At 38.6% G+C, this 16,067-nt stretch overlaps 1 protein-coding gene across 2 annotated transcripts; it reads left to right on the top strand.

The window, feature by feature from the left end:
• The first annotated feature begins 689 nt into the window (after positions 1-689).
• LOC122775711 (periphilin-1-like) lies at positions 690-16,060 on the top strand. Of its 2 annotated transcripts, XM_044035825.1 has the most exons (10): positions 690-801; positions 1,114-1,186; positions 1,773-1,843; positions 2,203-2,430; positions 2,666-2,706; positions 5,442-5,528; positions 6,367-6,518; positions 9,266-9,342; positions 9,812-9,949; positions 15,233-16,059. In XM_044035825.1, coding segments are annotated over exons 2-10 (1,017 nt in total). In that variant the 5' UTR covers positions 690-801; positions 1,114-1,185; the 3' UTR covers positions 15,455-16,059. The 2 variants fall into 2 exon arrangements, with proteins under 2 accessions (XP_043891760.1, XP_043891761.1); XM_044035826.1 differs by lacking the exon at positions 690-801 and having other exon boundaries at positions 1,118-1,186; positions 15,233-16,060.
• The last annotated feature ends 7 nt before the right edge of the window (positions 16,061-16,067 follow it).

Genomic DNA, 16,067 nt, shown 5'->3' on the forward strand with positions numbered 1-16,067 from the left:
CCCCCTCATGATGCAGAACCCAGGACAAGACATGGACTCCAAAGAGGTATCTTTCAGTATAATTATTTTACATTATGTGTCGATGACAACCTTTTAAACACACCAGAAGATGTCCACATCATTGATATAGCAGTTTCAAAAGTAGTGAGAAGAAAATCAACAACTGGGGACTGGCTCTATAAAACACAAAGGAAAGTTGATAAGATGAGCATCAGTGTAAGGAAAAGGAAGGGATAATCGGTAATATAATCAGTAAGGGATAATCAGTAATATCAAGATTGCAGTTTGGAAATGCATGGTCATTATTAAACATTCAGAATAGGGAAGCATCCTACAGTGAGGTGTACAATGTGGAGGAAAGAAACAAAATGAAATGAAGATTTATTTTGCAAATACATTTTATTCACAATGTTGATATATTTTTGTTTCAACATCTCAAGACAACACATTTTTTATATTTATGTTTTTTTTTCTTAAAGCTATTCATTTATTTTGAATAAAATAAGTCCTATGCCACACCCTATACCAGTTGGTGGAGGTAATGTACTAAACCGTTGCTTGCGAACCGCCATAAATACCAAAAAGAAGTAATGGTTGTAGTGGTGGTGGTGGTGGTGGTAGTAGTAGTAGTAGTCCACAATAAGGGGGCAGTAGTGAGCTATTGCAGCGTCAAGTGTGCCAGATTAAAAAAGAAGAACTAGAAACGCGGCAAGTCCGATGGTCTTTGCGGTTACTTTCATTTGTGAGCACAGAGAGCACTTTACCGCTGCGTAACCACTGGCTTCAGATGTCGAATTAAAGGTTTGTTCCAATTTGAGAAATATGTAAGACACACGTCGTAGTAAGGGGTAACATCGTTATTTGGGGGGGCGAGATTCTTTACACTCCCCGTTTTGCTATGAAGCTAACAGCTGGGTTTGCTAACAACATGCGAATGCATGTTTTCATGTGAGTGTAAATAGTAAAGCGCAGCAGTTGTTGCCCGCATTTTGGATACTTGTGTGGTTTGAAAATGTATATTTGAAGTGAAGTGAGTTGCGTTGTACCTGTTTGGTTTAGGGTGGGAGGTATACTGAGCCAGATATACATGAATATTCTAATTTTTTTTCTCAGGTTCGTCTTTCTCTGAGGTGTAAAGATTACACCATTGAAGTGTCGTTACTGAAGGAACCAAGACTACTCATCAGTAAGTTAAAACAGGGCAGTTGTGTATTATTTTACAATCAGAACGTATAGTACCTACATCTATCTATCTATCTATCTATCTATCTATCTATCTATCCGTTGCTGCCTTGCCTCCTGTGATGTTTTGCTTTTCTGTTATTTCCTGTAATTTGGTGAAAGATTGGCCAAACGTTGTTCTATGTGGGTTTTGTAGGTTCTCCTTGTGCTTGTATATTATTTTTATTCATTATTTACTTCAAATTACTAAAGAACTGTATTTTCTATTCATTTTGCTAATTTGTAATGACGTGGTTAAGTATAATATGTGCCATGTCCTAAAGTGGCTGACGCATGTAGATTTAAGTACCAGAAAATAAAAGCCGACATTTTCAACTGTCTTTTACTCGTCTTTTGATCTTTAACCCATTTGTCTCTATTCTAAAGTAAAAACTAAGCAGTTGGTCTTTAAGGAACTATTAATTGTTTGGAGTAGGAAGTATAATAGAGAGCCTGATCCCTTGCTGATTAGAGATGACAGAGTTGCTCCCTCGTATTGCAGAATCATGTTTTTCCAGTTCATGTTTGAGAAGAAAATGTCTTTCTTGCAGTGGCATACCGACATGGTCGAAGCATAAGAGATGCATATGAAAAACGTTTTTCGGGAATGGATGCAAGAGAAGTAAGTCAAGTTTTTCTTGCATAGTCAAGATATACCAGTTTGAATTTTGAAATTTCTAGTGGACTATCTTTTCCTCATTGCAGTTACTTTGAATAAGATGCTACAGCTTAGGAAATCACATATGGACATACACTACATAGAAGCTTTCCAGGAGTATGGTGTGAAAAGTCAGGCCATGGGTTAACGATGGAGTGGGCAGTGTGAGCACAAATCATGAGTTTTGTCTTTACGTGAGAGTATTAAGTGTGGGTTGACATCTACAGTTCTAAATTTGTACATAGTATGCCCCCAGCTTCAGGATGATACAGACTGCACTAAATGTAGGAGCAAATATAACATGTGATACTGTGTCTACTCAGGTGACTGTCCATCGACTCGTCAGTATTGTTGATGAAAGGAATCAAATGCCTCGGCAAGAGGTGGACTATGACAGACGGTTTCAAGATAACCAGTGGAGCAATGGAACTCGAAATTACCGTGATTCTCGTGAATTTTGTGACGAGGGCTATTACCAATTCAATGAGACTTACTGTGATGAGAACCCCAACTATCTCAGTTTTCTCGGAAATCCCCCACCTCCAGAAAATGTAAGAATAATTTGTTCCTGCATGGTTCTAAATTAGTATTTTTTTTTTTTTTCAGAAAATTAATGTTAAGTCATAGCATTACAGACCAAATTGCATTAACAGATGGATTAGCAATGTGCATGACTAACTAATATATGTCATAAATTTAATGTCAACATTGCTAATTAAATAAGCCTTTTGTAGTTCCCATCAGCCTTTCCCAATGTAATTGTTGTGATTGTGATTATCTTTTCAGGAGGGCCATCACCCCCATCAGTTTCACAGCAGAGAATCAAGGTAAGTTTATATATGTGTGTTTTTGTGTGTATGTATGTATGTATATGTATGTGTCTATATACACTGCCTGGCCAAAAAAAAGTCACCACCTAAAAAAAAAGGGTCACATTGTTGGACCGCCTTTAGCTTTTATTACGGCACTCATTCACTGTGGCATTGTTTCCATAAGCTACTGCAATGTCACAAGATTTATTTCTGTCCAGTGTTGCATTCATTTTTTACCAAGATCTTGTTTTGATGATGGGAGAGTCGGGCCACTGAGCAAAGCCTTCTCCAGCACATCCCAAAGATTCTCAATGGGGTTAAGGTCTGGACTCTGTGGTGGCCAATCCATGTGTGAAAATGATGTCTCATGCTCCCTGAACCACTCTTTCACAATTTGAGCCTGATAAATCCTGGCATTGTCATCTTAGAATATGCCCATGTCATCAGGGAAGAAAAAAAATGCATTGATGGAATAAACTGGTCATTCATTATATTCAGGTAGTCAGCTGACCTCATTCTTTGAGCACATAATGTTGCTGAACCTAGACCTTACCAACTGCAGCAACCCCTTACCTATTTGCTTAGTTAAATCCAGGTGGCGACTTTTTTTTGGCCAGGCAGTGTATATATACATACATGTGTATATATGTGTGTGTGTATATATATGTTGGCAGCTGTCACTGAATTGGTTGTGTAATGCAAAATTTGACCAGTAGGTAGAGGTAGAGGTCTGTGTTCTGAAAAGTAAATATTGGCTTGATAGATATATTGGCCACTGTTTATCCTATTCTTACTATGTAATATCATTAAGGAAAAAATTAAACCATGATAAGCATTTAGTAATTTAAAGTGTTTGATCATTTTCCCCAGTGCGCCAAGAGATATAACATTTTATGAAAACCGATGCATTGGCAGAAATTTGTTTTATATTTGGAAGCATGTATCACTTATCTGTGACCCCTCAATACTCTTAAACTAAGCTCAAGGACTTAACCAAACATGTAGCAGTGGAATCCAGCAGTTAAAAGTTACACCAACATTCTTCTTACTTTAAAGTTTATAGTTAATAGGCCCAGGCCTCCTTTTTCCAGGAGTCATACCAGGCTAGAGAGAGGGACAGACAAAGGGCACTAGTGTCTACTCACTCCGCCAAACAACCTCACCCCCACCCACCACCCCACCCTGTGAGGAAAAACAGCTGGACCACTCCCTCTTCAGTCATTCAAACACATACATACATACATACACATATCTCAGATATTCTGAACAGCATACACATTCTGGATTAAATAAAATATATTGAAATCTGCTGTGTATTAATCAAATTATTTAAAGCATTTCATACTCCTGGTTTTAAAGCACGGAGTAAAGTGTAGAGAAGAACACTTCTCAAAAATATCATATATAACAATTGTCTATCTTTAACTGCAAATGTTGGCGCATATAGTATACCGTTGTTCTTGAGATTCTTGTGGTATCACTATATGTATGCGTTGCAAAAATGACCGTTCCCTCCCAACAGTTTTGCACATGCACTAGTGGGGATTTTGAGGTGATGGTCACATTACATTCATGCAGTGTCTGTGACGGTGCTTTCAAATATTCCAGATTGTTCTGGATTCTCACACCTGGTATATTGGCAGTAGACGGATAACGTTTCAGGCTTAAGTTCCTTAAGTTTTAACATATATGCAGGACAATGCATTTCAAGCACTGCAGGCTCTGTAAGCCCATACAGGACACCCACTAATGGGACGGTATTAGTGAAGCTTCATGGGCTTCACGGCTACACCATAATAATAATAATGACAATAACAATAATAGTAATTGTTTCTTATTTCCCTGTTCATTATTTTTTGCATACCAAATTATTTCATTGATATTTTCAGTTCTTAGTATGTTGACTGTTAATATTAAGAAAACACAAGCCAAAAGTATTTCAATAATTTCTTTGTAGTATGGAGCAAAGAAACCAAAACAAAACGTATTCAAGCAGAGAAATCAGAGAGCTTGTTTTAAAAACACTCAAACTGATTATTCGATTATTCAATTATTTGTTACAATTAACAATTAATTGACAATTAATTTATTTGTTGTTATTCGATAAGACCGGAGCTTTAGCTAAATAAAGTACACAGCCTTTTTGTATCATCCTTTGATGTTAGTTTCGTACTGCATGGAAGGCAATTCAGTGTTGTAGCAAATGGCAGGCCACTTCAAACACAGCATGAGTCGTAAAAGTTGGAGGCCTTGTTAGACCTGCTCTTTGTTTGAGATGTGGCCTGAGTTCAGGCAGAGGTCATGACAACCAGGTGCTGCTGGGTCATTTATACCTGAGAACCTAAAGGTTGTTCACAGATGACTTTTTCTTTGAGTGTAGAGAATCATAAAAAAAAACCTAAGGGCAGTGAAATTTCACTATGTAAGCTATCACATTTTTCATAACTGCAGAGAAGTTTGTCATTGTAGAGTGACTGCATGAGTTCATTATTACCTTAGTTCTATATATAGTCATAGCTGTACCTGCCATTAATGATGGAAGACCAAAATTGGCCCAACTGTCAGATATTGCCTGTGCCAGAGTAGAAGATTGCCTCCATTTCTACAAATTGATCAGTGTGCCACAGCTCAGATTTGAGGTCTTTAATTCTGTAAAGTTAAGTTAAACACTGCCTGCTTCATAAACCAGCAATGTTGCCACAGCTTTGCTAGATTGATTTATCTGTTTTTTTTTTTTAAATGTTTTTCAGAAAACCTGGCAGACATGGTCCCAATTTCCGCAACAGAGGCCGAGGGTTAGGTCCTCGTCGGAGACAAGTTGTGGACACAAAAAACAAGTCAGTCCCCTGACATCCATGTGGTTTTTTTCTGTGTACTACAGTTAAAAACCACCAAGTCTATGAACAGGGTGGAAATGAAATCAGATCAAGTCAAGTTTTTAACTTGTTGTGAGCGACCAGTCAGTTCTGACAACCTCAGTTTATAAAGCATTGATCGAGAGTTGTTGTTTTAGCTGATATTCAAACACACACATTTATTTCCCACTCTTACCGTTTTTAGTGGCCAGATTGTAGGCTATTTTCTTAAGGCGAAAATTTTTTCGCCTTGTACTGCAAACCTTGTACTGCAAAACAAACATTACAATACTTAAATGTGCAATATTTTTAAACAAATGTTCTAGTGATCATGTGTACGCAGCATAGCAGAGAAAAACGTGGAAAATATTGGAGGGTTATCTTCATGTGGATGCTTTGTACTAATTAAAGCTTTACTGTCCAGCATAGGAGTGCTGCATGCAGGTAGGTAGTCATGAATTTGTGTACTTGTCTCTTGAAATGCCAATGATCACAGGATTTGACAGACATGGAAATAACTTAGGTGCCCTAAGACCTTTGCACTGTGCTTTAAATGCAGCAGCTGGATTTGCTACTAAACTAGAGGCCTATTAACAACATGTGGAAATGGAGTGTAAAGTCACGCTCAGGACATCAGTACACTACCATACAGTACATATAAATGTTATATATATATATATATATATATATGTATATATATATGTATGTGTATTGTACCCTCTCAATTTTCTGCACATGCTGCACAGAACCTTTTTTATCTTTATGATTTTGCAGTATTAATTTGACCTCTGAACTTCCCGATTTGTGAAAATTGTTGTAGAGGTGACCAAGATTTCAGGATCATCACACGGGATCGCTCCCCTGCAAGAAGCAAAAGCCTTACCCTTGGAGGCTCCGGGTCTAACACCAGCAACAAGAGTTCCTCCCCTGACAACGACCAGAACCGCACACCCCATCAGGCCCAGCAGAAACGTAAGTTATGAGTCACAACCTTGCACTGAGATCAGCTGAAATGAAGTCCTAATGCAGTGAACAACGAGCAAAACAAATGCTTAGCAATACAATTTTTCTCATTAATCGTCTCAGAATTCTCAGAGACGCCATTGCCAAGTGTCCAGAGATTTGGGTCCTATATTTCTCCATAGTTTTACTGTTAACATATGATGAACTCAGTGGAACAATGTCTGGGTGAGACATGTTTACAATAGCAGAAGATTCTTTGGTGGATCCAGACAAGTAGATGGTGCCTGGCTTGAGTGTATATGACAGGGGTGTCAAACTCATTTTTGTTCAGGGGCCACATACAGCACAATTTGATCTCAAGGGGGCCGGACCAGTAAAAATAGTAAAATAGCATAATAACCTATGAACAACAAGAACCCCTTTATTTTTTCTCTTTTGATTTATATTTACTGAAGGATAATTTTACAAAACATGAAATTTCTTGAGAAATAAGTGCAATTTCAACAATATCATGCCTAAATTTACTATTTACACAGCACACTGGATCTATAAAGGCACAAACATTTAGTCATGGGTATCTGGAGCATTTGACATTAGTTTAGATTAGTGTGAAATTTTAACAAATTCATCCTGTGGGCCAATTGGACCCTCAGGCGGGCCGGTTCTGGCCCCCGGGCCGTATGTTTGACACCCCTAGTATAGGAGGAAGGACACCCACTCTCTTTCTGTGGGCTCACATGAGCAGGAAAATCCCTGGAGACTCTCCAAATTGACTTCTGAGGACATTCACACTTACCCATCTGCAGAATGTGCAGCCTTTAGTGCATGTCTGGAAGTAGCAAAAGAAAGTCATGGAAAAGGTCATACAGAAGGAGCAGCCAGTAGTAATAGTTGTTTGATCTGCTGCACTAGTGGACTGAATGACATTCCGTAACATAGTATAACACTAAACTACCTGACAGCCTGTGGTTGGCTACAGCATGGAAAACCTGAAAGAGCACAGTAATGAGATTGCTAGTAGCTGGTAGAGCTGTAAGTTTACCTTTTATCCCATACAGTGTTTGTACTTGCAGCTGTCGCTTAATGACAGCCAGAGAGAGAGAGAGAGAGAGAGAGAGACCTAATTTTCCCATTTGAAACATGTGTATAATTATAATGTGCAAAGGAATTAAGCCGTTCCAGGTGAAGCATCTGTTTTCTGAGGTGTAGTGTGAGGGTCAAGGTATGCTGAAACACGTTAGGATGTTAATTACACCAATACCAGCCTTTTTTAGAAGGCTGGGAAAAAGGATACCCTTGGTTTATTGGAGTGGTTTTGCTTTGGATTCAGAACCTGACCCTTTTCTCCATGGAGAAAGTGATTAATGGTTAGATTTATTGTCTCCAAAATCACAGTGGGAGTCATATTTCTTTTTTACAGGCTCCAGAACTTTAATAAATTAACAATACTAAGAAGTTGATCCCTTCATATTTTTACAAACACTTGCATCAGAGTAATATGATGTAAGCATTATTAGACAACAGAAGGAAATGAAAAACTTGAGTGCTTTGATTTCTTGGATGCATAAACAAATTATTGCTACAGCCCTGTATCGTACTATCCTTTGAAGCTGCTATAAAATAGTGAGAAAGCAGTTGGACCTCCCCCTCCACTTCCATCTGGGTTATTAATTAGGACAGCAGAGCAAAGCATACAAAGACAGGGTTTTGGTGATGGTGTATATATACTAGGCTGTGCCTCACAGTCTCTTATTAACATCTTTGCACAAATTTTAGTTGATAATGACCGTTGTCAGGTATTAACGCTGCAGCTGCTGCCACATATTGCTGCTACCCGTCTCTAAGTTCTTTTTGGTAGGTACAGTTGGACAGCTGGACTTTTTCTGTGAAAACTGGCTACGATGTGAATACTATTTGAGGTGTATTTCTATCAAGAGGCCCACAAACTTAAACCTCTCAATAACTAATGTCCCTGAAAGTTAATTCCAAAAAACTATAGCCAGTAAACTTCCCAGGGGAGAGAATCAAATACTTGACATTAAGGCTCATTAGTGTAGCTCTGTTTAGCTCTGCCTTGTTGGTTTTTCTCTTTTTAAAGAAGGAATACCCTCTATACTATAGGTTTGTTTTTAGCCTCAAACACTGTTTGTGTGTACGCCATAGTCCCACTGAGACACCCCAGTTCAAATGTGTTGGCTAAGTTCACTCCAGTAACAATGGGAGCATTAAAGTATAAATCTAATAACTTGACCATATTTGTCTGTTGTAGACACATTGGAGCCAGCAAAAGGAATGCTATTTTAATTAAAGCACTGACTGACTAACTCCTTAACCACTGTTGTGTGGGAGGCTAGAATGTAGGAGCAGTAAAATATTTTTTAATACATTTCAGCTGCTGCATCATGTCTTGGCATTAGCTGGTTCAGAATAAGTAATTGATTATTTAATGTCTCACAGTAGAAAGTAATTGTTCCCTGCTGTATTTTCAAAATTGCATGTTTTGGCCTTTTACCATCATTAGAAGAACTGTGCACTATGCATTCGTCCCAGACCACCAACCCATCAGTATGCTCCCCCAGGGTTTTAGGACTGAGAAAAACGAAATAAAACAATGCTATGGTTACCCTCATCTATTCTTCACACCGCCCCTTTTTATACTTGTTTCCCTTTACCAGAACATCGCATTTTCCACAATTAATTGATTGCTCTATGTTCCATTCATTTCCAACTCCAACTGTTGATATTTGTCTCTCCAGAAAAGCCCAGTGTGCCAGTGAGCCTCATTCCCAGTGACTCTGTGGAGGATTCTCCTAACAGCTCAGAAGCTACAAAGGTAAAAGGCGTGAATAAAATAAAAATAAAATTACTATTACTATTACTATTATTATTAAAAGTACGTCTATACCACATTATTGATCCTAATTTAAAAAGTTGGAATAATTTGTTTCACTTGCAGGGCTATACTATAATTTCATGCTATTATTATTCCAAAATAAATGTACTCCTCATTGGGACTAAGACTAGTAGAGGTTACTACAGTAAACTAATAAAATGGCAACAACTGTACCTTGAAACATGAACATTTAGATCATGCTTCGTTCAATTTCAAGTGTAACTGACACATTTGTGCCACTGTATTTGGTACGGTCTGCTTGCTGTCGACAGGAGGCATGCATAATGAGATGTGTACAAAAACAAGACCTCAACACCCGTAGTAGAGAAGAGTTGTCTCTATTTTGAAATCAGAACCAGTTTCTAAACTTGCTGACCTCGGTTCTAACCCTTAACCTTTGGCCTGCCAGGAACAAACTCCAGCATCTGTCGTGCAGTCAGAGGAGGTGGTGGCATCCAGCATGGAGCTAAAGGTGACACAAGAGGATGATAACTCGAAGGCTCTCCGGTTGGAAGCCATTAAGGCAAAGGCTCTGGAAATTGAGAAGGTAATTTTCCGCTGTAAAATGCCCATGTCTCTTACATATTGTAAAATGCTTCATTTCATTCCCAGATAATAATTGTATTTTCTTATAAATGTGGGGAATCTGCCAATGAGTTGTCTTTCTTGTCTACACAACAAGATCTTTTTCCTTTTCTTCATTTTGTCAAAGAATCAGATCCTTTTTAAAGGAACAATCAGATCTGTCCTTTACAACCATTCAGACTTGTCTGGGATTTAGTGATAGGCTTCAAACTTGACAGATGACTTATTGAGGTGACTTTTCTTGTTGAAACCCAAGAGATATTAGTAAAACATCTGTCTGTTCCTTGCATAACTGTCAAACGGGTGACTTAACCTTGATGTTCTTTGGATAAGAAATAAAACACATTGTATTGGTACTGCACTAATTAATACAATAATTCAGAGCTGAAAGACTATACGGTTCCTAGTGGCTTCACTACATTATGTGGTTGCCCTTGTTGCATGCAAGTTTCCCTCTGATATCAGGGCGGATCATTGTCCAGACAACTCTTTTACACTAGCTTCATGGCGTGGCTGAGAGTTTTGCATGTGAGCAGCACTTGTTGGTATAGAGGAGAAGGATGAGTCAGCAGAACAGTCAAACGTCTCTTGTGGCCTACTATTTGGAGTTGCACTTCTTTTTCCCCTCCCCTTCAGAGCCCTTCACTACAGTACCACTTATCTGTTCCCGTTAAAACAGGGCAGGAATTGCCCTGCAGGATGCGTGTGGCCCACCCACAGTGTGGTACGTCTCTTGGCATACACACACACACACATGCTCACCCTGCCATTTTCAAATACTTCTACAGACGTGGTACACGACTTTACTGTGACATCTGCCCCATCCATCACTGCTGTGATTGCCAAACAGAGGATCAGGTAGAGGGCAGAGCTCGACCTCAGATCCTCTTGAATGCATTTGAAGAAAATGTTTCATTTAACAGCAGTTACTGTAATACAAGTCTGCCACATACACAACTACAGCTCCATCTTTGTTTATTTCTGTCTTTCTAAATCCCATTTTCAGTAAGTACTTCATACTGTGTATATCAGCCTGCTAGCAGCAGCTGGCTCCTTTTTGAAAATTGATTTGTCACACCAACATAACATTTTTGTCAAGCACTTGAAATAGCACACTTTCTGTGGGTTTTATTATGGCTGTAAAAGAACTCCAAAACCTCAAACAAAATCACTGACATGGTAAACATCCTTGCTTATGACACTGTACATAATGCCATAATGATGAGCAAGCTGTTTTGTAAACCATAATCACAACACCTCTTTTTCTTTATGGTGCAACAGATAACAAATGGACAATTTATCACTCTTTGGAGTGACCACAGAATAAATTGAAACATGTAAGCAGCTCCAAAAACATCCTGTCAGATTGAAACTAAGTACCTGGTAGTGATTATCAGAGAAGTCTGGTTCATCATCTCAATCAGTGCAAATGAAACATATCCATTTCAACTATTGGCCCCTCCATCAAGAGGTCCGGTTTGCAGCTTGAGTGATTAAAATGGCCCTTTTAATATCCCCTAATGTGTACCAGCCCTCAAGTCATTATCCTACTTCCCTTATTATGCAGCACCCCTGCCTGCATCGGTGCTCATTTGAACAGAGCCTCACAAAATATCAGTGTGAGTGCCTTATGCAAAATCTCAGTCAAACCTCCCAAACACCCCACGCACACACACACAACGGTATCCAGATGCACACTCATGTCAGTATTTTCACAATTTGGACCTCCACAAACATCCGATTTGGACACAAGCCCACTTTTTAAGACTTCTCCTTAAGGGCCTCAGTGTTGCTGTTTCTCTTGGGGGCTCCTGGCCATCCTGTGTGGCCCCTTAGTATCAGGCTTAAAGATCAGCTCATGGTTCCCACTCTAGGGAAGGGGAACCTCCTGCAACCTTTTTCTCACAGTATAAAGAGCACACTCGGGTCAAAAGCACCCTTCCTGTTTGCTAAGTAACATTGGAGCAGTGTTCTCAAAAACAGTATGCTGCTTGAAGTCACTGCTTTGTTTAGTATTTTAATAAATGTGTGGTTATACTCATCTTCTAAAAAAATGTACATGCATTTTCATAATCAAGTTTACACTCGTGGTTCAGCACAATTATCTTGTATGTGTTAATATGAGTTCATGGGTCACGAAGGTCACCTTTCACAGTCTTTTCTTATCTTGTTAAGAAACTTAAGTGTGTATATCTGTGTAAATAGGACTTAATGTAGTTAATGTTAATTGTCGATGTTGGCTGCAGAATGAGGAAGCTTGGGTCGGTTTTGTTTTGAAAGATGTAATAATACTCATTTAGTGAAAACGCTTTTGAAAGGATACATCTGCATCCGTAAAGGGGGTGGCCATATAAACCCACCTGAAATTGTGGCTGTGTCTAATTCAATTGAGAAAATGCATTACGAAAAACTTCGGAATAACCTAAGGTGGACAGTTTTTTTTTTTACTGTATGCAGGCGGAGAACAAAACCTGTTTTGTTCAGTGAAGTTGACCCTAAGCTCAGCTGCCCACACGTGTCGTGAGTCTCTCACTTCCTTGTGGTCGGCGGTGAGGCCTGTCATTATGTGAAGCCACGAAATTCGCTTGACATGATCTGCAGTCATTAAAGCATCAGCCTTGGTCCAAATATCTCCCACAGTCTGGGATATTTTGGTCTATATTTTCTTGACCTGCCTTTTTCGTGTATGTGTACAATGACAATATGTATTATACTTAAAAATACTTATAAGTTATTTGTTGCGACCATGACATTTGATGCATTCTCCCTGTACCTAGTGCAAATTATTCCGACTGAAGTTAAGGTTATAGGAATAAAAATACGAGTGATTATCAGTTATTGGAACATGCTGTCGCTAATTTAGTCCGATAATTATTATGGTAGTAGTTTTTAATCTACTTTGTCGAAGTCAGTGACTCACAACAAAGTTGTATTCTCAGTAGCCTTTGTCAGCCTTAAGCATTCTAAGCTTGATTCTTTTGTTTGCTTGTAAACAAAAAGGAGAACTGATTCCGTTGTTCTGAACTGAATGTCATAGTATTTTGGTCTCTGACCTCTTCTGGGTTCAAACCCCCCGCCCAATGGCCTAGAAAAGACCGTCTTGGTACTGACCGTTGTACATTTCTTCCTTCCTCAGACTGAAAATAATTTTGATAGGTCATTGGGTCACCTCTTTCCGTTCCACTCTGCAACCTGAACCTCTGTGTATGTTTGGTGAGTGGGTAGGAAGTCTGTGAGGAGTGTGTAACTTAATGACTGTCCGCAAATCATACACTCGGAATCAGGCGCAGTAAATCAAGGAGTAATGGTGAACTGATGTCCGTTCAGATTTTGCGCAGAATGCACTTGCATCGACTGCAGACGCCGAGAAACCAGCACATACAGTGCATTCTGCTCTTGTGTGAGAGAAAATTACTTTCCTTAATGGCAGGTGATTGGAGTCTGTATTCATTTTAGAAAAAGGGAAACTGAAAAGACCTGTTTGGCAGCGGCATACATAAACTGCAGCAGTTGTTTATCTTGTCACTCAGATGCTTGCTCCAGACAACCCTGTCATAGCTATATTCACATTCCAAATGTCCAAATTAAATAAGGAAGGTTTGAAGGACGTTTATAAACAGTATATTTGAGCCCTTGATAACGGTGACCAACCAATTGTCTTGGGCTTTACCCAGATTCTCTCTCTCACTTAATGTTGATTCATTACATTATCCGACACATGAACCCACGGGAAACTTTCATCAAGTAAAAGTTATGTGATTGTGATGGGACGGATTTAAAATTCACCTCACACATGATCACAAGTTAGCCGCGATACATGTTATATAATGTGTGTCTAGGCAATGAAATGGCAGTTGCGGTTTAAAATTTTCCCCATAACTGACAGAACCCTGGAATTAAACCATTAAACTGGTTAACCTCACATTCTGCTTAAGACTGGACACTGATTAAAGTTGACAGGCAGTGTTTTTCCTGTCAGAATTACCCAAACCGATGCCATTTTTTATTGAATTTAACAAAAAGTAAATGTTAAATGAGATACTGTCAACTAATTTTTGTTCTACAATAAAGGCCTGCACAGTCCTCATTCCTATAATAGCTGTGTACTGTGGGCAGTCCAACATGAACCAGGTATAATACAATATTTCTAGGAATTTGATTTGATATTGTAACAACTTAATTTTTTTATTTTCTTTAATTTAGAAATAATAATAGATAATGAGATGAACATTATTTATGAAGCTAAATATACTCTATAGATACATAAAGCATATTTGCCCGTTGAAGATGTTATTTAATATTTTTTGTCTAAAGTGGGGTTTTTTTTAAACACAAAAAATACATTCTTTCTGCCCCAGTAACTGATTTGCAGACGCTGTCGGTCTGGACTGCATTAAATTCAACAGTGGAGGACCCTGTTGTCACCTTGTGCCCCTTGACCAACCAAGTGGAGACCTAAATCTCTCTGCAGTCTCAGCATAGGGCCCCACGTTAAGCCTTTTTCTCCCCAGGTGATAAAGATGTTGTGAGCTTGCACCTGGGACTCTAATAAAGAACTTAACAGCCCTTTTTTGGCAGTAAAATCCGAGAGGCTTGTGAGAGACTGTTACAATGAGCTGTGAAAGAATGCAATAGCACCAGTAACATACTCTAACGCTTCATGTTTCTTTGGCTTCGGGTGGACAAGCGCTGGTATAGACTGTGTACACACATTCACACACCTGTTTTCAAGGAATATAAACTAGAAGTGGGTTCTTGCATGGATCCACCTGTAGAGTTCAAAGAACTGCTCACTTGTTCATGAGGGCTGTTCGAATTACTGCTTTATGGGCCATTTAAATAATGTAACTAAATCATAAAGTTATGGATTTCACTTACAGTTTAATGCATTTAACTGTTCTTATTGCCGTTGGCTCGCAAGAACAGGCACGTGTGTGTAAATGTGTAAAAGCCTATGCGTGTCTATGTGTGCATGCACCGCAGATGTGGGTAGGTGAGATTTTATTCATAGCTTATGTTGTTGATTATCAGATGGAAAATACAAAATCCTTATTTTTAGCCCCAGGTAAATAAAATGTTCCAATAATGCTGTGTTTTTTTCAGAATGACTTGTAAATATTTTGAGTGCCTTTTGAGGCTTGGACAAACACGAGTGACGCTTATATTGATGTTTGTCTATGGTTTATCATTAATTGTATACATCTAAACCAATATTAACGTTCCTGACACAATTTTTTATGTGCAGCATTACAGGCAAGACTGTGAGACATTTCGCATGGTTGTGAAGATGTTGGTGGCAAAGGAGCCCAGTTTGGATAATCTGCTGCAGGCTCCACTGGATGAGAACCTGTTGGAGATAAAACAGCGCTGCCTGGACTCACTAAGGCACTTTGTTAAAGAGCTGGACGAGTCTGTAGTGCAACCGGACACCTCGGCAAAAGCTACAAGTCTCAAAACACAGGAGTAATGATGTGGAGTCTCGAAATCTGATTTCCGAGATGGTTTGTAAATATTTTTTAGTGTTTTTAATATAGAAGCTGAGAATGATTTACCAAAAATACCCATTATTGTCATAAACAAAGGACATGGTGCAACATAATTTGAGAACATACGTGCTAGCATAAGTATTTACATAAGGATTATGTTACTTTTAGTATTTTTGGTGTCAAATCAAAGGAATGGATCTATATGAAGGTAAAGGCACAACATTTACCTTCATATAGATCTTCGATGAGCCATGTTTTGGAAATGAGGGAAATAGTATTACATTAATATTTATCATTTGATTTAAGTTTGACCATTTTACCAGTTAGGGGCTTAGTTTTATTTTACAGGGCTTGTGAAATTCATGAACCAAATGATTAAGTTTTCTCATCACAAATTTCTACTTTTACTAGCCTTTATATAGCATTTTCAAAGAAGTATTGAAGGGTCTAAATGTTGTTAAACATCTGTATTCTGTATAGAGATGACCATGCATTATATGTACATCATACATTAGTGTCATTTTTAAGTTAAATCTCTTCTGTTGTTTGTAAATAAAAATGAAGCCATCGAAGTAAGTTACCACTTGTATTTAT

This window comes from Solea senegalensis, linkage group LG10 (assembly GCF_019176455.1).
Source record: "Solea senegalensis isolate Sse05_10M linkage group LG10, IFAPA_SoseM_1, whole genome shotgun sequence".
NCBI lineage: Eukaryota > Metazoa > Chordata > Actinopteri > Pleuronectiformes > Soleidae > Solea > Solea senegalensis.